Genomic DNA, 22,500 nt, shown 5'->3' with positions numbered 1-22,500 from the left:
GGTTTTATGTGCCCGGTGGGGGTTAACGGCTAACTACAGGCAGGGCCCTTAGGCCATGTCCAGACGAAACCGATTCCGGTTGTATCAGTCAAAGTATTTGATCGTATACACCTTTCATCCACACGGAACTGCGTTCTGGGAGCCTGAAGACGCTATTTTCTGAGACCGGGTCCCAGAGTGGGAAAATCTGAAGACGCCCCCCTTGCGTCGCCGTCTTTACAAGCGATACGCGCATTTTCCTGAACCGATGACGCGATAGCCCACCTCTCCCTTAACCCGCATGTGCAAACTCAGCCAACATTGGCATTGTACAGAGTAGTTGCGTTCGTGTTACAGAAGCTATTGAGCTTGATCGGGCTTTTACAGCTAAATGTACTGCGCCTGTGGCCATGTTTAGACGTAAACGCTCACGGGTGAAACCGGCAAAATATTTTTTCGGCTGTGCCTTTTGTTTATACGGCAACGCGTTTTTGCGGGGAGAATCCGCAAAAAAGTTAAACCACCTTCCTGGGTGGAAATCCTAGAAACGATACACCTTCGCGCTATCATCTGAACAGTCAAACCGCATAAAACTATGACGAAAGGGTTCTCAAGGCTCTCGTCGCATACTGCTTACGTCACAGGCATGCGCCAGTAGCCTAGAAGCGTAAACAAAGCAAACAAGCATGTCTGATTCTATCCACGGAGATCACCTGAAGGCTACATTTTAAATACACAAGAATCAGTCCAGCGGCTATCGCAACTATTAGTGACTGGAGCCACTGTCTGTGTGACTCTGCTTTGGTCCAATCACATTCCCCCACCCACAGTCTGCGAATCAGAGGCAGAGTAGGGCGGGTCTTCACAGCATGCCTGGTTGTCTCAACGACCTGAGGCAGTGTAGCGTATGGGTTAGCGGGGCTCCGTCGTCTCGAGTCGACTACACTTTTACAGCCTCGTCTGCACGAAGAAATCCCTCCCAAAACACTAGTCTAAACGCAAAATTAAAAGTGAGACCACAAGACGACTTCTGCGGTTTCTGTTGAGACTCTCTCCGTCTAAACATGGCCACACTACCACCGTCGACAACAGATTGACATCTCCCTTAATCCGCATGCAAACCCAGCCAACAAAAAAGAAACATGATACATATATGTCCAGATATGTCCTGGCTAGAAGTTTTTATTAAACACCGGGAGGCTACTGTGATTAATAAATACACATAGCAGGCCTTTTTCTGAAAACCCAAATAAGCTAAGTAGCCAAGCACATAGACTGTTCCATAGCATACGCCTTCAGCTGATCATGACAAATCCTCTCTTACCTTGACGAATAAAAAGCCTCCATAATTTAGTAAATAGTATTCCCATGGGCCTGGTGTTGAGATTTTACGATGCCAGCTTGTGAGAATTCGTTGTAGCCAGCCAGCTAGGCGTTGATGCTATTCAATGCTATCAACATTAGCACTAGCATACCCAACTAACGTTAATGCCATTCAGAATTTATTAACATAGCTACAACTACAGCTCATTGTTTACAATGCACGGGTGGAGCTAGTCGAAAGGACTGGACACAGAGACAAGTTAAACATCAATCAATTAATTTAATACAACAGGTAGTTCTAGCTGCCTCCGACCGCACCACGGGGCTATTATATTATTATATAGCGCTTTGACGCGCTCTCTCTCTCTCCTGCCGATTAAAATCAGCAGCTCTTCCTCCTCCTCATCACCGGCTGCCTGTGAAGCTGCATTTGCGCCGCGTGTGTGTGTCTCTCCTATCCGTTGGAAACTAGCGTCAGCTCAAAACCACAGAACCGGACGACACAAGTTACTCCACTACCAAAAACAACGACAACACTTCCGGTCGGGGGGGTTTCAAAATAAAAGAGCGACGTCTAAAACAGGAAAGACATTTATTTTATAAATTTGTGGCACGCACTTATTTCTTGAGACGATTTCATTTTTACGGAAAGCTTTTTTTAAATGAAAACTAAATGAAAACGAAAAAGATCAAAATAGTTTTCGTCTGGACATGGCCTTAGAGGTGATGTGGTTAGAGGGTTAGACGTGTTAGTCTGGTCTGTTGAACAGCAGCTAAATAAAGGAACTGCTGTTGGATATGAGAGCTGCCTGACCGGACGTGTATGCTATTTGTTGGCACAGCTATTTGTTCAAATCCCATGTAAGACTGAGATGATTTGTAGCTTACCACCACCGGTATGACTGTGTATGAACGAATAATGGACTCTGTGAAGCGCTCTGAGTCAGAGCAACAGTCAGTCAGAGAAGAGCGCTATATAAATCCAATCCATTATTATTATTATTATATGCCATTTAGAAGAATCGATAAATCGGGACAAAATTATTGATAAATATCGATTTTTTTATTATTATTATTTAAACAACTAATTCATGTTTATTTTGCAGCACTTCTTTGTCGTTGCCGCCATCTTTAGTGTTACAGATTTCCCCATTCAAAACTACCACAGTGATCCTTCTCATTTTATAGTCTGTGAATTTTGAATGGAATGCACAGTGCAGAGTTGCAATTCAACTGAATTTACATGAAATGTGGATGTTTTAACTAAACACTAAAAGTATTTTAGTATAGTATAAAATATTAAATAAATATATTATTTTACATGTTTTTTTTTACACATGCACATTTTTTTATCGATTTCACGCAGTTATCGATAATTATCGATAAGTGGTCTCAGCCTTAATCCCATGTAGTCAAGGAAACGCCTTGTAAAAAAGCGAATGGATATCATTTCAAAACATGCACTGTTTGTTTACTTTATTAGATTAATAGTGTAAAATGTAAATCATGAATTTGTCTTGCAGATGGGCCTTTTTTTATCAGTATTGTAGTTTTTAACACTTTCAATCTTGTAGTCTGCACTAATTGGATAGCAGTAGAGTAGCGTAGTAGCCATGATACAGGTGAGAATAATTGAGGTAATTAAGGTGTCAGAGATCAGAAGGGAGTGTGGCAGATTTTCCAGTAACTGCTGCAAAAATAACTTATGTACAGATGCAGCTCTCAGGACTCAGGACTTCTTTCCACTGTTGGCTGAATTGACATTAGTATTTCTGTCCTTGTTGTTCTTCCCCTGCAGACACAAGGCGGTGAAGCAGTGGTCGGGCAGCACTCCGGGCCAGACCCAGGCGAGCGGCCAGGCGAGCGGCCAGGCCTCCCAGCTCGCCACCAAGCACAAGGCCGGAGGAGGAGAGAAGCCAGAGAAGGACAACAAGCAGCAGAAGAGACCGCAGACTCCCTTCCACCACCGGAGTCCGACCTTCGACGACGCGATGGAGTCCTCCGCGGCCGGCCAGAGGCTGCTGGCCATGAGGGTCCGGGACGGGGGTCGATTCACCGGCATCCACCCCGCCAAGCCACCGCGGCTCCGCAGTGGAGGGCCGTCCCCCCAGCCCCCTCCGCTTAGCCCTCACCCCTGCGAGCAGAGTGAGGAGTCGGGGGAGTCAGGGGGCGTGAAAACGCCCTCGAGTCCCAACGTCCAACACTTCTACCAGCGGCACCCGGAGCCCTGCCTGAAGGGCGTCGCCGGGGGGGAGGAACCCGGGGGGGGGTTCGACGGCCTGGCCCAGCACTTCCACCACCACCACCACCACCACCACCATCATCATCATCATCATCACAATCATTCTGGGGGGGCAGGGGGGGCGTACTCGGAGCCCCCGCAGGATCCCGCTGTTTACGCGGGCGCCGCCGGCTTCGACCTCGAAGAGGACGGCTCCTCCCACGCGCCGTGGAGGTTCTTCAATCTGCCGCGCAGGAAAGAGGCGGAGCTTCCCTCGCTGCCACCGCCCCCAGGCAATCTGCCCGGCGACAAGCTGCGGGATGAGGCCTCGGGAGCGCAGGACAGCTTGGTGTCTGTCACAGAGTGAGTGACGGTGACTTCTCACATCATACCTGGGCAACAGAGTCATTCAGTTACTCATTGGTCAGGTATCCAAGCCCCCCCCCCACACACACCTTCCATACTGCCACACAGCCCCCCCCCCCCCCACAATAACACGTCCTCCCCCTCGCTCCCTCCTCCCCTGCCTCACAGCCACCAACCTCAGAATGTTGACTGTTCAGTGCTTAGCTGGACATGGCATGTTAATCTCTCGCTATGTGCCTTTTGACATCATACATCACCAATGTGCAGGTCCAGCAGTATGCATTGATTCCGTACACACACACACACACACACACACACACACACACACACACACACACACACACACACACACACACACACACACACACACACACACACACACACACACACACACACACACACACACACACACACACACACACACACACACACACACACACACACACACACACACACACACACACACACACACACATACACACACTGGACCCAGGGGATAGATGTAGTGAAACATATAGTTAGATAAAAGACGTTGATGTATTTTACACCTCTGCTGTAATGGTGTAGTGCTGTAATGGTGTAAATGGTAGGGATGGGACTTTCTAGCAAAAGTGCTATTCGAAAATTCGTGTTTCATAATATCGAATATTTATTATTATAATTTTCTTTTTTACAAAACGAATATTCGATTGTAATTTTTTTTTTTCGATCTTAATAACAGAAACGACTATTCTAATATTCGGTCCCATCCCTAGTAAATGGTGAATTCTTTGGTGTAGTGGAGTAATGCTGTAGTGGTTTAATGGTGTAGTGCTGTAATATTGTAGTGTTGTAATGGTGTAGTGATGTAATGGTATAATGGTGTAGTGCTGTAATGGTGTAGTGTTGTAATGGTGTAGTGCTGTAATGGTATAATGGTGTAGTGCTGTAATGGTGTAAATTGTGTAGTGCTGTGATGGTATAATTGTGTAGTGCTGTAATGGTGTAATGGTGTAATTCATGTGATGAAAATGAAAATGAATGAAGGCTATATTATATATACTATACTTGATGTTTGTTTATTGTTGTTGCATATTTGAAATAAACTTCAATCAAAGATAAAAAAAAATCAAATCTAAATATAAAAATCTAAATCAAATATACCTGCTTGTCCCCCTCCCCTCGTCCCCAGACTGATGTCCACGTCCAATTGGCCTCTGAAGGTGTCCGACGAGCGTGTCCAGATGTACCAGGCCCGGCGGAACCAGTACCTGTCGGCCGCCATTGCCGATGGTGACAACCACGAGCCAGAGGTGGACCCCTACGCCTTTGAGGAGGGGGACGTCAAGTTCACCTTCTCCAATAGGAAGGACAAGATGGGCGCTGAGCGCGAGCCTGGCAAGAAACACAAGGTAACCCCTAAGGGCTGTAGGAATTAACTTCAATATCGTTAGCCCAGGGCACGAAATTAGAGCCCGCCGGGCATCTTTTATGTTTGGCGAGTGACACTGAGAGGTCTGTCCGCCACGTGGCGGGTAACAAAATGAAAATAGTCATGTAAAATAATTAAAACTGCGGTGTGTTTTGGTCTTATGACAGTCGCCTTTTAGCAAATCGCAAAGCCTGCGATTTGGGATACGTTATACAGCGAGTTTGATTCAAGTTTTTTTCTTGCATGCCAGTCATGCTTACCAATCAGAAGTGCTGTGCTCTCATTGCTCACCAATCAGAAGTAGCCCAAGGTAGCTACGTATACGCCAAACAACAACAGCTTGTGAAACGTGACAAGCGTCCGTGTGTGAAGACTTATAGCATAGTTCCAGAGTGCTTTGGTCGCATTTTGCGAACTAAATCAGTCTCAGCTTTTTTTCCCATGCTGTTTCTATGTGCAGTGTAAATTCCAATGCTTCTAACAAGCTTGGCATCCTAGTCATTCATTTCCGTCGGGGGAAAATAACGTTAGCCGCTAGCTAAGCTAAACTAGCCAATCCTGCCAGATAGAAAACAGCTGAGCTGAGGTTAGAAAGGGGGAGCGGGGCTCTCTCTCCATCCCTCTCTCTACTTGTTCAATTAAGGAGCCCTTTCTGTGTGTGTGTGTGTGTGTGTGTGTGTGTGTGTGTGTGTGTGTGTGTGTGTGTGTGTGTGTGTGTGTGTGTGTGTGTGTGTGTGTGCGCGCCAGATGACATGAGTTTGATAGTATTTACTGAGGATTGCCAGATAATGTTGATATTTAAATGTTAAAAAAATGATCATGCAACATAAAAAAACGGTTTGGGAGAGGGAGGTAGGGAGGGGTTTTAGATTGTGTGTTGTGAAGTTTAGACTTCAGAGAGAGAGTACAAATTTAACTCTGGCCTCTTTAAGTGTGTATTCTTCAACGTAATAGCTTATCTACTTGAAATGTACTGACAATTTTGTATGTATGTGACACAAAAATGCGAGAATTTTTTTGGCCGGTAAGAAATATGCCTGGCGGGTAGAATTTTCCCATCTACCCGCCACTGGCCGGTGAGTCAAAAAGTAAATTTTGTGCCCTGCGTTAGCCTCATATGTTGCCTTATAAGTAGGGATGGGTATCGTTAGGATTTTATCGATACTACTACTCTTATCGATACTGCTTAACGGTTCGGTACTTTATCGATACTCTTATCGGTTCTTTTAGATTATTATTATTTAAAAAAAAATTATACATTTATTATTTGAACGGCTTAAGGCCATATCTGTACTTGTTTGTTTGTTGTGTTGCATATTTGACATAAACTTCAATCAAATCAAATCAAACCCCCCCTCTTAAAAACAAAAACCTGTGTTTAACCTAGCCATCTATAAAACATCATGCTAAAACTGTGAAACAAATGTCCTAATCCCCTAAAGAAAGAAATACATAGCTAACATGACTCAGTTATCCAATAGTGCTGCTGCTTTTTATTTTGTTAAAATCTTTTAGTTAATAAGACTAAAATACTACAATGATTTCATGACAGCTTCCTGTCCTTGCGTTTCCGGTTTCCAGTGCTATGCACGGAGATTTTTAATGTAACATTTTCAACAACAGATTGCTGCTAATTAAACACTTAATGGAAACGGAGTAACGTTAACGTTATGTCGAGTTCATACGTGTAGTGTAGTATGAACTCGACATAACGTTAACGTTACTCTGTTTCCAGTGTTGCGTCGCAGATGGATGGTACACTCTGTTAGCTCCGTAGCTAATCCGCTCCTAGACTACCGATAGCAGTACCGATAACGTCAGAGTTTATCAATACTCCGGTTTTTTCTAATTTAGTACCGGTTCCCGTTTAGAGCCGGGTTTCGAGGGGCATCCTTACTTATAAGTAATTTTTCTAGATGTTTAGAAAAGAAGACAAAACTCATTTTTCATTTATATTTAGAAAATAAGTTCCACAAGGTGTATCAACAAGTTAGCAAAAATACAAAAACACAACTATTGCATAACAAAATAAGGTGACTTTTAAACAAAATATGTCATGGCATTTTTTCCTTGTACATACTGTACATACATGCCATACACTAAGGCAGTTGTTATACTTACCTAAGTCATGCGATCGCCATCTGTTTATGTAACATTAAAATGCACAAGTCACACGAGTGAGTTAGGCAGATGGGGATTTTTTTACGTAACAAGCGTTCTGATTGGCTGAGGACATAGGCACTAAGTGTGAGATTACAGTTAGGCAGAAATCTCAATTTAGCCAAAACATTACTTAGGCAATTATCGTATGAGGCTAACAATATTCAAATTTCATTGGAATTTAATTTCATTGGAAGAAGTTGAATGTTGATACATTTTTAAACATTATATGTATATGAGGTCAATTGAAAACCCATTACTGGTTATTTCTTCATGATTTGGGGGGAAATGTGCCTGCATTGGGCGGTTATTAATGGCCGTTCCAAAGCACAGTCCAATGCCTCGTTTCCTAGTGGTGCTACCCATTATAGCAAACACAACACGCCATGAACTTGTTGATTGTAAGCATTTGACGCCTGCTTCGATGCAATAATAGTATGTCAATTATATTGTTAATATTTACATTTAATTCAAATTTCATTTCATTTCAGCCTATTCATATTTGAATGGTATTCTTGGGGACAATCGTCAGCCCCAGCGACCACCGCGATAAGCAGGCTCCCCTCCCATGACAAAGGTTGCCTGGGGTGAAACGGGATCAAGGGTGGGCCGTTTCTTATGACCAGGAAATGGGTGGAGGTTGAAAGGAGGGCATCAGTTTAACGTAGCAACACTGCTACTTAACCCTTTCACTGCCACACTACAGAAGGTTAACCCTTTCACTACCACACTACAGCCAGTTACCGTCTGTAGTGTGGTAGTGAAAGGGTTAACCATCTGTAGTGTGGTAGGTAGTGAACAGGTTAACCCTTTGTCGTGTGGTAGTGAAATGGTTATCCTTCTGTAGTGTCGCAGTGAAAGGGTTAACCTTTTGGTAGAGTGGTAGTGAAAGGGTTCAAATAATAGTTTGTCCGCGGTTCATGCTTGTTGACTTTCTCTTTCCCAATATCACCAAAACGAAAACGAAAATCTATCTAATAACACTTTAACCTATTGGTAAACTAACGTATTGATGATAATATACATTATAACTGCTGTTGTGACATAGTTATGATGTTTATACTTGAATATGTTTGAAAAATAAAACTATACTTTTGTCAAACAGTCTGGAGAGATTGATTTATGGCGTGATGTCATTTGCGGTCCGCCAATGGACCGCACGGGTAGAAGAGGTTAATAAACTCTGTGTTACTTGAACATTTTCAGTGTGCTCCTACATTTCTTTGTGTGCTCCTAAATTTTTTCAAAAAGTTAGATTAGAGCCCTGCTCCTATAGATTATAGCTTGAGGCATTAGCCCCTCCTATAGATTCTAGCTTGATGCATTAACCCCTCCTATAGATTATAGCGTGTGTGTTGATGTTACCTCTCACATGCATTGGTCCTAAGGAAACCCGATTTAAAGCCCCCTCCACACAGAGTCCAAAGCCCTGAAGCGTAATAAAATCAATGGCTAGAACATAGCATTCCCACTCCCCCGTCCACAGCCTGTACACTGTGTACACAGTGAGACCATCAGCCCTCCCTCCCTCTCTCCCCTGGTATTGACGTCTGCTCCCTGGATCTTGATTCCTCTCTGATACACTATGAGGTCTGTCTGGGAATCTCATTACATCCACAGCAGAGCTTAGCTGCCCTCTCTTCTTCTGCTCTCTCTCTCTCTCTCTCTCTCTCTCTCTCTCTCTCTCTCTCTCTCTCTCTCTCTCTCTCTCTCTCTCTCTCTCTCTCTCTCTCTCTCTCTCACACTGACTCACTCACACACACTCTCTCTCTCTCTCTCTCTCTCTCTCTCTCTCTCTCTCTCTCTCTCTCTCTCTCTCTCTCTCTCTCTCTCTCTCTCTCTCTCTCTCTCTCTCTCTCTCTCTCTCTCTCTCTCTCTCTCTCTGTGTTGAAAGGTGCCAGAAATAAACTGTCCTCCTTGGAGAGAGCAGCTTTCAAATGTAGGCTGCCTGTTTGTCAGTTTGTTGTCACATTATCCGTTACCTGTGTGCCACACAGTTCTTTATTTTAATATGCAAGCGTTTTATTAGATTATGATTTGTGTGATTATAAATTTATTTTTAATTTTTTTTCCAGTTCTAAACATCTAAAAAGTTTTAACCTTTTTTAAATTATCCACAAGTCATAGAACCGCTTTGGTCACAGAGCCATACTGTTGCTCTGGTCAACAACACAGTTGTACTGTTGCTCTGGTCAACAACACAATTGTACTGTTGCTCTGGTCAACACAGTTGTACTGTTGCTCTGGTCAACACAGTTGTACTGTTGCTCTGGTCAACACAGTTGTGCTGTTGCTCTGGTCAACACAGTTGTACTGTTGCTCTGGTCGTCAACACAGTTGTACTGTTGCTCTGGTCGTCAACACAGTTGTACTGTTGCTCTGGTCGTCAACACAGTTGTACTGTTGCTCTGGTCAACACAGTTATACTGTTGCTCTGGTCAACACAGTTGTACTGTCGCGCTGGTCAACACAGTTGTACTGTTGCTCTGGTCAACACAGTTGTACTGTTGCTCTGGTCAACAACACAGTTGTACTGTTGCTCTGGTCAACACAGTTGTACTGTTACTCTGGTCAACACAGTTGTACTGTTGCTCTGGTCAACAACACAGTTGTACTGTTGCTCTGGTCAACAACACAGTTGTACTGTCGCTCTGGTCAACAACACAATTGTACTGTTGCTCTGGTCAACACAGTTGTACTGTTGCTCTGGTCAACACAGTTGTGCTGTTGCTCTGGTCAACACAGTTGTACTGTCGCTCTGGTCAACAACACAATTGTACTGTTGCTCTGGTCAACACAGTTGTACTGTTGCTCTGGTCAACACAGTTGTGCTGTTGCTCTGGTCGTCAACACAGTTGTACTGTCGCTCTGGTCGTCAACACAGTTGTACTGTCGCTCTGGTCAACACAGTTGTAATGTCGCTCTGGTCAACAACACAGTTGTACTGTCGCTCTGGTCAACACAGTTGTATTGTTGCTCTGGTCAACACAGTTGTACTGTCGCTCTGGTCAACACAGTTGTACTGTTGTTCTGGTCAACACAGTTGTACTGTTGCTCTGGTCAACAACACAGTTGTACTGTCGCTCTGGTCAACAACACAGTTGTACTGTTGTTCTGGTCGTCAACACAGTTGTACTGTTGCTCTGGTCAACAACACAGTTGTACTGTTGCTCTGGTCAACACAGTTGTACTGTTGCTCTGGTCAACAACACAGTTGTACTGTCGCTCTGGTCAACAACACAGTTGTACTATCGCTCTGGTCAACAACACAGTTGTACTGTCGCTCTGGTCAACACAGTTGTACTGTTGCTCTGGTCAACACAGTTGTACTGTCGCTCTGGTCGTCAACACAGTTGTACTGTTGCTCTGGTCAACACAGTTGTACTGTCGCTCTGGTCAACACAGTTGTACTGTTGCTCTGGTCAACACAGTTGTACTGTTGCTCTGGTCAACACAGTTGTACTGTCGCTCTGGTCAACACAGTTGTACTGTTGCTCTGGTCGTCAACACAGTTGTACTGTTGCTCTGGTCAACACAGTTGTACTGTTGCTCTGGTCAATAACACAGTTGTACTGTCGCTCTGGTCAACAACACAGTTGTACTGTCGCTCTGGTCAACAACACAGTTGTACTGTCGCTCTGGTCAACACAGTTGTATTGTTGCTCTGGTCAACACAGTTGTACTGTTGCTCTGGTCAACACAGTTGTACTGTTGCTCTGGTCAACACAGTTGTACTGTTGCTCTGGTCAACACAGTTGTATTGTTGCTCTGGTCAACACAGTTGTACTGTTGCTCTGGTCAACAACACAGTTGTACTGTTGCTCTGGTCAACACAGTTGTACTGTCGCTCTGGTCAACAACACAGTTGTACTGTCGCTCTGGTCAACAACACAGTTGTACTGTCGCTCTGGTCAACAACACAGTTGTACTGTTGCTCTGGTCAACAACACAGTTGTACTGTTGCTCTGGTCAACACAGTTGTACTGTCGCTCTGGTCAACACAGTTGTACTGTTTCTCTGGTCAACACAGTTGTACTGTCGCTCTGGTCAACACAGTTGTACTGTTGCTCTGGTCAACACAGTTGTACTGTTGCTCTGGTCAACAACACAGTTGTACTGTTGCTCTGGTCAACACAGTTGTACTGTTGCTCTGGTCAACACAGTTGTACTGTTGCTCTGGTCAACACAGTTGTACTGTTGCTCTGGTCAACACAGTTGTACTGTCGCGCTGGTCAACACAGTTGTACTGTTGCTCTGGTCAACAACACAGTTGTACTGTTGCTCTGGTCAACAACACAGTTGTACTGTCGCTCTGGTCAACAACACAGTTGTGCTGTTGCTCTGGTCAACAACACAGTTGTACTGTTGCTCTGGTCAACACAGTTGTACTGTCGCTCTGGTCGTCAACACAGTTGTACTGTTGCTCTGGTCAACACAGTTGTACTGTTGCTCTGGTCGTCACAGTTGTACTGTTGCTCTGGTCAACACAGTTGTACTGTCGCTTTGGTCAACAACACAGTTGTACTGTCGCTCTGGTCAACACAGTTGTACTGTCGCTCTGGTCAACACAGTTGTACTGTCGCTCTGGTCAACACAGTTGTACTGTTGCTCTGGTCAACACAGTTGTACTGTTGCTCTGGTCAACACAGTTGTACTGTTGCTCTGGTCAACAACACAGTTGTACTGTTGCTCTGGTCAACAACACAGTTGTACTGTTGCTCTGGTCAACACAGTTGTACTGTTGCTCTGGTCAACACAGTTGTACTGTCGCTCTGGTCAACACAGTTGTACTGTTGCTCTGGTCAACAACACAGTTGTACTGTTGCTCTGGTCAACACAGTTGTACTGTTGCTCTGGTCAACACAGTTGTACTGTCGCTCTGGTCAACACAGTTGTACTGTTGCTCTGGTCAACAACACAGTTGTGCTGTTGCTCTGGTCAACAACACAGTTGTACTGTTGCTCTGGTCAACAACACAGTTGTACTGTTGCTCTGGTCAACACAGTTGTACTGTCGCTCTGGTCAACACAGTTGTACTGTTGCTCTGGTCGTCAACACAGTTGTACTGTTGCTCTGGTCAACACAGTTGTACTGTCGCTCTGGTCAACACAGTTGTACTGTTGCTCTGGTCAACACAGTTGTACTGTTGCTCTGGTCGTCACAGTTGTACTGTTGCTCTGGTCAACACAGTTGTACTGTTGCTCTGGTCAACAACACAGTTGTACTGTTGCTCTGGTCAACACAGTTGTACTGTCGCTCTGGTCAACACAGTTGTACTGTCGCTCTGGTCAACACAGTTGTACTGTTGCTCTGGTCAACACAGTTGTACTGTCGCTCTGGTCAACACAGTTGTACTGTTGCTCTGGTCAACACAGTTGTACTGTTGCTCTGGTCAACACAGTTGTACTGTTGCTCTGGTCAACAACACAGTTGTACTGTTGCTCTGGTCAACAACACAGTTGTACTGTTGCTCTGGTCAACACAGTTGTACTGTTGCTCTGGTCAACACAGTTGTACTGTCGCTCTGGTCAACACAGTTGTACTGTTGCTCTGGTCAACACAGTTGTACTGTTGCTCTGGTCAACACAGTTGTGCTGTTGCTCTGGTCAACAACACAGTTGTACTGTTGCTCTGGTCAACACAGTTGTACTGTCACTCTGGTCAACAATACAGTCTGTGGGGGAGAGATACAGTTATTGGGATGGGGGAGAGATACAGTTATTGGGATGGCGGGAGAGATACAGTTATTGGGATGGCGGGAGAGATACAGTTATTGGGATGGAGGGAGAGATACAGTTATTGGGATGGCGGGAGAGATACAGTTATTGGGATGGCGGGAGAGATACAGTTATTCCACAGCAGCACCGCAAAATTCAGCAAGCTGTAGCTTCCTCCGGTTTCCCCCTGTTCTGATTTGAAGTATAAAGCACATCATTTTCTAGATGTGATGTTGCTCTTGGATAAACCAAAGCTGCGCCCCCTGGCTCGTATACGTACTGATTTGACAGCCCTTTCACATTTAATCTTTTATCAGATAAAAAGCAGATACTGTATGTTTTTGTTTTTGCTTTTCAAGGTCTCGTCTTTCAGTGGTATATATATAACCTGGATCACTTCATCTTTCCCCCATGTCTCTTTTGTCTTTCTCTCCAGGCAGAAGACGGCACAGCAGGTCAGTCAGACGGTAAGACACCACACAGCCCTCTGGCCTTTTATGTGGCTGGGTTACTGTTATATAAGTGCGCGCACACACACACACACACATACATGCACCACTAGTTATTTTATTAATATCCTTGGAGAAATCCAGGGGGTCACAGCAGCAGAAATGACAAGGTAATAGAATCAGCGACCGGGAACACTTGTTTTCCTCACCTTATTTAAACTTAACAGCTGACTCTAGATCAGTACTCTTAGGCTTTTTTGGACCCAGAAGTTGAGCATCAGCCTTGCCGCAGAGCTGTGTGTAGAGCTGTGTGTATAGCTGTGTGTAGATCTGTGTGTAGAGCTGTGTGTAGTGTGTAGAAAGCAAAGTACTAAATGTTCAGAGCCAAGTGGTTTAACCCTGATAGGGAAGTGATCCGCCCTCCACTCTCTTCTCCTCCACTCTCTTCTCCTCTCGTCTCTCTTTTCCTCTCTTCTCCTCCGCTCTCTTCTCCTCCGCTCTCTTCTCCTCTCCTCTCTTCTCCTCTCGTCCTCCGTTTTCTTCTCCTCTCGACTCTCTTCTCCTCTTGTCTCTCTTCTCCTCTTCTCCTCTCTTCTCCTCTCGTCCTCCGTTCTCTTCTCCTCCACTCTCTTCTCCTCTCTTCTCTCGTCCTCCGCTCTCTTCTCCTCTCGACTCTCTTCTCCTCTTGTCTCTCTTCTCCTCTCTTCTCCTCTTATCCTCCGCTCTCTTCTCCTCCGCTCTCTTCTCCGCTCTCTTCTCCTCTCGTCTCTCTTCTCCTCTCGCCCTCCTCTCTCTTCTCCTCTCCTCCGCTCTCTTCTCCTCCTCTCGTCCTCCGCTCTCTTCTCTCAAATCTTTTGCTTCTCCACCTCTATTCTGTTTTGTTATTCATTGAATACAATACAACCATTCGTAGATGATGCATTAATGTGATATAATCCCAAAACAATATAGCATCCTGTATAGCCTACAGTACATAAGTATGTCTCTCTCTCTCTCCCTCTCCATCTCCCTCTCTCTCTCTCTCTCTCTCTCTCTCTCTCTCTCTCTCTCTCTCTCTCCCTCTCCCTCTCCCTCTCCCTCTCCCTCTCCCTCTCCCTCCCCTACAGATGCCCAGCGGGCCGCTGCCCACAGCCGCATGTCCACCAGCCTGATCCACGAGACGGACCTGGTGGTGTCCATCAACGACCTGGACAACCTCTTCAACTCCGACGAGGACGAGCTGGCGGTCAGTGGAGGCCTCCCATCAAACCACAATGAATAGCCCATTAGATAGAGTGGCGCTTGGCAAAGAGGAAGTGTCTGTGTGTTCTGTGGTGTGCCTGTCCTGTGTGTGTGTGTGTGTGTGTGTGTGTGTGTGTGTGTGTGTGTGTGTGTGTGTGTGTGTGTGTGTGTGTGTGTGTGTGTGTGTGTGTGTGTGTGTGTGTGTGTGTGTGTGTGTGTGTGTGTGTGTGTGTGTGTGTGTGTGTGTGTGTGTGTGTGTGCGTGTGTGCGTGCGTGTGTGTGTGTGTGTTAGTTCCATGCTGTCCATCATCAGCTGTCAAAAGGCATCCTACTACAACTCCACTGCAGTGTAATATAGTGCCTTAAGATGCCAAACAGCTTTTCGACCCTGAGATGGACGGCTTCCAAAGCTGCCGCTCCGCCCGTCACTAACCGACACACAACCACCGAAGCACCGCGAGAGCTGCAGCAGCTACTGTCCTGGCTGTTTGGAGCATAACAAACACATGCATGCGCATGCACACACACAATATCTACCCAGCGGAATGACTGACTGTAACATGAGGTTAACCCTTTCACTACCACTCTATAGAAGGTTAGCCTTTCACTACCACACTACAGATGGTTAACCTTTCACTACCACACTATAGACGGAAATAATATTGAAGAAAGAAAAAAAGGAAAATATTGAGCGATAATATGGAGAGGTAGAAAATCTGTCACAGTGGTGTCAGGAGAACTGCCTCTCCCTGAACGTCAGCAAAAACAAAAGAGATGATTGTGGACTTCAGGAGGTTGGGGGTCCGTTGCTATCAGCTTGGCTGGCCTCTCACACTGATACAATTGGCTGTATCAGGGGGTGTGAAAGCTGAAGGGTGGGTCCTGGGCGTTGTGGACAGCGACCCCTACAGTTCGGTCGGGGCGCCTGCTCAGCGAGGGTTGGAACTGAGGAGAGATAGTGTGGCCTCCCACACGCTACACTCTCCCCGGTGAGAACCTGCGCGGCCAGGTTGGCCTGCCCCAGGCTGCACATGCGTCGGAGGAAAGCATGTGACAGTCTCCGGTCTCCCAGACCAACAGTAGGGGAAAGTACGCAACAACCAGGAAGGGTGGGATGGGAGAAAAATTGGGAAAAAGGAGGGGAAGAAAGATAAAAAAAAAAAAAAAAAAAGGAGGTCGGGGGTCAAGGACTACAGCCCCCTCAGCATCGACGGGGCACCGGTTGAGAGAGTGAACAGTTTCAAGTACCTCGGAGCCCACATATCCGAGGACTTGACATGGACCACACACATTGACAGTGTTGTGAAGAAGGCACGACAACGCCTCTACTTCCTCAGGCGCCTAAGGAAGTTCCAAGTCAGTCAGAAGATCCTTAGGAACTTCTACTCATGTACAATAGAGAGCATCCTGACTGGCAACATCACCTCCTGGTTTGGGAATAGCACTGCACAAGACCGTAGCAGACTACAAAGAGTGACACATTCAGCCGAACGCACAATTGGAGGGGGGCTTCCCACCCTCCAGAACATTTACAACAAGCGGTGCAGGGGGAAGGCTAAGAGAATTATTAAGGACTCGAGCCACCCGAACAACTGCCTCTTTGAACTGCTGCGGTCAGGCAAGCGATACCGGAGTCTTAAGGCGAGCACAGAAAGACTCAGAAGAAGCTTCTATCCCCAGGCCATCAGGCTGCTAAACGAACAATAAACACTATGCAACAACCATCAAATGCACACAGCACACACACCCACACGCACACACTCACTTAAACAAACAACACACTGCAGCACCCACTCTCCACACTTTAGATCACACAAACACACTTTATATTTATTGATAAAGGATTTGCACTACAACTCGTACACCTACTGTAAATTGTACCTAAATTACACCTCATCCCATTTCTGCCTTGCACTATATAGTATTGTATATTAGTACACTGCATAGTATTGTATATTATATGGTAACTCAGTTACGTCTATTCTGCATCGAACATTGTACATATGTCTATACTGAACACTGTGACCTCATTTTTTTACTTCTAATTTACATACTATACTATGTTATTTTATTTCATACTTATCTTGTCTTGCACAGTCTCTGGAGCGTAACAGTAAGAAGCATTTTGTATAAAAGTATTCTGTACTTCTGTATGACAACTATTAAAGAAACTTGAAACTTGAAACTTGAAACTATGTTTTCCAATGTTTTGTCTTGACTTTTAAGTCTCGGATTGAATCCGTCAGGTGCTGAAATACTTTGTTTTTGTTTGCCTCTTTTCTCTGTAGCCTGGTTCCAGACGAGCGGCGAACGGAACGGACGATAAGTTTGGTTCCAAGGAGCCGAAGTCAGCTACTCTGGACCCAGTCTCTTGCATAAGTATGTCTCTCTCTCTCTCTCTCTCTCTCTCTCTCTCTCTCTCTCTCTCTCTCTCTCTCTCTCTCTCTCTCTCTCTCTCTCTCTCTCTCTCTCTCTGTCTCTCTCTCCCCATCTCTCTCTCTCTCTCCCCCTCTCTCTCTATCTCTCTCTCTGTCTCTCCCCCCCTGTCTCTCTCACTCTCCCTCTCTCACTCTCTCTCTATCCCTTTCTCCCACTCTCTCTCTCCCTCTCTCGCTCTCTCTCTCTCCCTCTCTCTCTCTCTCTCTCTCTCTCTCCCCCCCTCTCTCTATCTCTCTCTCTCTCTCTTTCTCTCTCTCTCTCTCATTATCTCCACTTTGGTAGAGTCGGAGAAGTGAAAATTGTATTATTGTATATTTCTATTGTATACTGAATAATAAACAAACTCCTCAGAGGTAAACTGGGACCCTGGAAACAAACTGAAAAGTTACTGTTTCCACTGTGGTTGTTTACTAAAGGCAGTTTTGTGTACAAACATATTCTGGGCTTACATTCTGGTTCATGGTGGCTCAAAATGATGTCGTTTTGATTGATTGACATAAGATAGAATATTTACAAGAATTACACACATTGTAAATATGATTTGTCAACTTAACTGCAGACTGCACATGTCCTGAAATGACATGGTGCACCTTTTTAAGTTTCATGGAGGCAACAACACAGATATTTCCCCCCAGGACCACTGCGCTTTTATCTGTAGGATTCCTCTGTACACAATGCCTGGTTAAGTGGAATTTCCTCACATGAATGAAATAGCTTAGTGAAAATGAAAGCTTCCCCCTACACTCCAGTGCTCCAAACAGTGCTCACTCTATGCCTCACCACCTAGTGGCGGATAGTTTGTTAATGCATTTAGTGTTTGGCTCCTTAAAAAAAGACAGCTTGGAGCCCTGGGGCTGTCTGGAGCAAGTGTTTTTGTTATCTCCTCCTGTGTGTGACTGTTGCACAGGCTTTGTAAGCAAACACTAGGAGCTCGCCTCACAGTTGGACTCTGGATTTGTTGCTCCCACGAAAACATGCTGGATTCAGGCTGGACTGTATCGAGCCGGCGTGTGCTTTGGTAAACAGGGTCACGTCGCGGTGGGAGTCTGAGGGTCACGGTTGTATCGGGTCCCATTCAGGAGCGAATGTGTGTCACTTAACAAGTGTGAGTTGCTGAAAGAACAGCCAAACAACTGCCTCTTTGCACCGCTGCGGTCAGGCAAGCGCTACCGGAGTCTCATGGCCAGTACAGACAGACTCAGAAGGAGCTTCTACCCCCAGGCCATCAGGATGCTCAATGACTCCATGTAACAACCCATCATCTACACTCATTGCACACACATGACACATCCACATGCACACACTCACTTTAAACAAACACTCACCTTAATACTCACTTTAAACACTTTAACACTACACCATATTTAATCTATTTATTAAAGTGATTTGCACTACATCCATACCCAATAAAAAAAATTACCTCATTTTTAAAATGTTGTACCTCATTGCCTGCATTTTTACTTCATTGTACTTAGGTTGTATTTTATTCCTCTTTTACTTACTATTTTTTTTCTACTGTATGAATCACATTCTCAGGGGCTTATACAGAACCAAGCATTTCACTAATGTACATGTACTTTATAACGTGACAAATAAAAGCAAACTTGAAACTTGAAGAGAGCAGAATCAAATATTCCCCCTCAATGGATAAAATGACAAGTAAATACAATTTGCCTTTGCTTCAGATTTCAACTCGGGATCACTCGTCTTTGATCACTAACCCTGACCCTCGTTGTTGTAAGAGATTACATGAGAGATGGTGTCATTTCACCCAGGTAGTGTAAAGATGAAATGGTACACAGAGGGTGGGAAGAGGCACAACACGTAATAAACCTCTAATAAAACCTACAGAGTTTTAAAACTCAGCTGAAGACTCACCTGTTTTTATTAGCGTTCTGAGGCTTGGTAAGCCACACATCCCTGGTCGTGTCGTGATTGTTTAAAATGTTTTATTGTAGTTGTTATGACTTTCTGTGTATACTGTATTTTGTATTTCTTTTAGTATTTCTGTTTTTATATTGTACAGCACTTTGGTACAACTTCGGTTGATTTAAAATGTGCTATATAAATAAAGTTGACCTTGACCTTCTAATGGTGCAATTCACACCTGCTCCGTACCAGCGCTTCTATTTGATGTAGAGAGGAGTCCACCTCTGACTTACCATATAAGTATATAACACATAGCAGGGTTCGCACAAGGTCCTCCGTCTTCTTCCTCCTCATCCTCCCACCCCCATCTCTCCTCCTTTCTCCTCCAGGTTCCGCAGACCTGCACCAAATGTTCCCCACGCCCCCCTCGCTGGAGCAGCACACCATGGGCTACTCCCCCATGAACATGGGCGGCAAGGAGTACGGCGGCATGGAGGCCAACCACAGCATGACCTCACTAGACGGCTCCCTGGGAGGCCACTTCAAAATGGAGGTAGAGGAGGGCTTCTGTAGCCCCAAGCCCTCGGAGATCACGGTGAGGAGACCTGGGGTGTGGTTTCACAATCTATTTGTGTCATATATAACTTAACAGACATAATACGATATATTGTGTTCTCGCTCCCCCCCCCTTCCCCTCTCTCGCTCCCCTCTCTCGTTCTCTCGCTCCCCTCTCTCAGGACTACTCGTTTGTCTACAAGCCAGAGCTGTGCCCGGCATTTGTAGGCTGCTCCATGTTCGCCCCCCTGAAGACCCTCCCCAGCCAGTGTCTGCCCCCCATCAAGCTGGTGGACGACTGCATCTACAGACCCAGCTGGACCAGGGAAATGCTCCACCCTGGACCCGTCATGGCCTTCCTCAACAAGGACAGGTGAGGCCGGCTGGGTCAGAGCTTGTGAACGTTGGACTGTAGTCTCACGTAGCCAGACCTCTCTCCACACTACGTTAGCTGTACCATACCGTAGCTGTCTCTCTCTCTCTCTCTCTCTCTCTCTCTCTCTCTCTCTCTCTCTCTCTCTCTCTCTCTCTCTCTCTCTCTCTCCTCTCTCTCTCTATGAAAATAGACTTCACCTGCCTGCTTGTTGAAATGGCAGTCTGTCTCTTGTTTTCTTTTTGTACTGCTCTCTCGCTCTTTTTCTTATATGTAAACATGATGTTTGCAGTCTCCCCCCGCTAAATAAATATTGCCCAGCTCCCTTATATATACGTCGACCTATTTGCGGTCACACAGTTAAGATAGTGAAATGCGTGAACATTCATGACCACACTAAACTGTCTGACCTCGGAAAGTAAACAAGTAGTATTATTCTAGCGTGCCGTCAGATCTGATCTTTCTCTGTGACTCATTCCTCTGTGTTGTGTGACGTCTCCTCCTCTCTTCTCCCCTCCTCTCTTCTCCTCTGCTCTCCTCCTCTCCTCTCTCTCCCCTCTCCTCCTCTCTCCTCTCTTCTCCTCTCCTCTCTTCTCCTCTCTTCTCCTCCTCTCTTCTCCTCTCTTCTCCTCCTCTCTTCTCCTCTCATCTGCTCTCATCCTCTCCTCTCTTCTCTTCTCCTCTTCTCTGCTCTCCTCTTCTCCTCTCCTCCTCTCCTCTCATCTCCTCTCTTCTCCTCTCCTCTGCTCTCCTCCTCTCCTCTCTTCTCCTCTCTTCTCCTCTCATCTCCTCTTTTCTCCTCTCCTCTGCTCTCCTCCTCTCCTCTCTTCTCCTCTCCTCTGCTCTCCTCCTCTCCTCCTATCATCTCCTCCTCTCCTCTCTTCTCCTCTCCTCTCCTCTCCTCTCTTCTCCTCTCATCTCCTCTCTTCTCCTTTCATCTCCTCTCTTCTCCTCTCCTCTGCTCTCTTCCTGTCTCGCCTCCTCTGCTCTCCTCCTCTCCTCTCCTCTCTTCTCCTCTCATCTCCTCTATTCTCCTCTCATCTCCTCTCTTCTCCTCTCCTCTGCTCTCCTCCTGTCTTGCCTTCTCCAGTAACATACCCAGCGTTGGCAGCACCATGGACCAGGACTACAGCCAGAGCTACACGCCGCAGACCCACACGCCCTTCGCGTCCAACAACAACAGCGCCCCGCCCAGCAACAGCGGCGCGGGCGTCCTGCCGTCCCCCGCCACCCCGCGCTTCTCAGCGCCCGCCCCGCGCACGCCCCGCACCCCGCGCACCCCCCGGGGGGGCCCCTCCAGCGCCCAGGGATCCGTTAAGTACGAGAACTCGGACCTCTACTCTCCCGCCGCCTCCACGCCCTCCACCTGCCGGCCGCTCAACTCTGTGGAGCCGCCCACCGCGCCCTCCATCCCCGAGGCCCACAGCCTCTACGTCACCCTGATCCTCTCGGAGTCCGTCATGAACCTCTTCCGGGACTGCAACTTCGACAGCTGCTGCATCTGCGTGTGCAACATGAACATCAAGGGCGCCGACGTGGGCGTGTACCTGAGCGACCCGGCCGGCGGCGAGGAGGCCCAGTACCCGTGCACCTGCGGCTTCAGCGCCGTGGTCAACCGTCGCTACGGCAACGGCTCGGGCCTCTTCCTGGAGGACGAGCTGGACATCATCGGCCGCGGCTCGGACATCAGCCGCGAGGCGGAGAGGCGCTTCGAGGATCTGCGGCGGCTGTCGTCGTCGTCGTCGGACGGGGCCGGGGGGGTCAGGGGTCGCGGGGGGGAGGAGCGGGTCCCGGACGAGCTCATCCTCCTGCTGCAGGACCAGTGCACCAACCCCTTCTCGCCCATCTCCTCCTCCTCGGGCGGCTCGGAGGCCCTGGAGGGCACTGCGGCGGCGCGGGGGGGGGCGGGCGTGAGGGTGGAGGAGAGGGACTACCACAGCGACTGCTACATGGCCCTGGAGCATGGCAGGCAGTTCATGGACAACATGTCTGGGGGGAAGGTGGACGAGGCGCTGGTGAAGAGAACCTGTCTGCACCACTGGGCCCAACAGAACGGTGAGAGACACACTACTCCTCCCTACAGGGGGCATCTACACAACGTGCTGTTTTAATGTCCTGTTTCCAAGTGTCATCTTTCTTTTATTCAACAACAACTTTCTTTTTCATATTGGCATTTTGGCGTAAAGGAACACGCCAAGTTTTTGGGAAATTAGCTTATTTGCCATCTACCCTGGAGTTAGACAAGCAGATACATACCCTTTATTCTCTGTGCATGCATTAGGCTTAGGGAACAGCCACTCCGTTAGCCTAGCTTAGCGTCATTCACTGGAAGTAGGTGTGCCAGTGTAGCCTAGTTCCAGTCACGAAATACACTTAAAATACAACTCCAAAACGTTCCTGTAAACATGTTGTGACCT

The 22,500-nt window shown here is 46.6% G+C and overlaps 1 protein-coding gene across 2 annotated transcripts in view; it reads left to right on the top strand.

The window, feature by feature from the left end:
* The window catches only part of med13a (mediator complex subunit 13a), a 211,346-nt gene that overhangs the window by 147,020 nt on the left and 41,826 nt on the right, over positions 1–22,500 (top strand). For both annotated transcript variants that reach the window (XR_014619986.1, XM_084319688.1), the window contains exons 9-16: positions 3,101–3,886; positions 5,061–5,280; positions 13,614–13,644; positions 14,733–14,851; positions 17,136–17,226; positions 19,545–19,750; positions 19,893–20,083; positions 21,174–22,138. Coding sequence is in view for 1 of the 2 variants with exons in the window: in XM_084319688.1 (XP_084175814.1) it covers positions 3,101–3,886; positions 5,061–5,280; positions 13,614–13,644; positions 14,733–14,851; positions 17,136–17,226; positions 19,545–19,750; positions 19,893–20,083; positions 21,174–22,138 (2,609 nt within the window). In the remaining variant the exon portion in view is untranslated. The remainder of the gene's footprint in view (positions 1–3,100; positions 3,887–5,060; positions 5,281–13,613; positions 13,645–14,732; positions 14,852–17,135; positions 17,227–19,544; positions 19,751–19,892; positions 20,084–21,173; positions 22,139–22,500) is intronic.

The sequence above is a fragment of the Notolepis coatsorum genome (genome assembly GCF_963971535.1).
Source record: "Notolepis coatsorum genome assembly, chromosome: 8".
NCBI classification, from domain to species: domain Eukaryota; kingdom Metazoa; phylum Chordata; class Actinopteri; order Aulopiformes; family Paralepididae; genus Notolepis; species Notolepis coatsorum.
The sequence above is the reverse complement of the archived record's forward strand: the minus strand, read 5'-3'. Positions and strand labels throughout refer to the sequence as shown.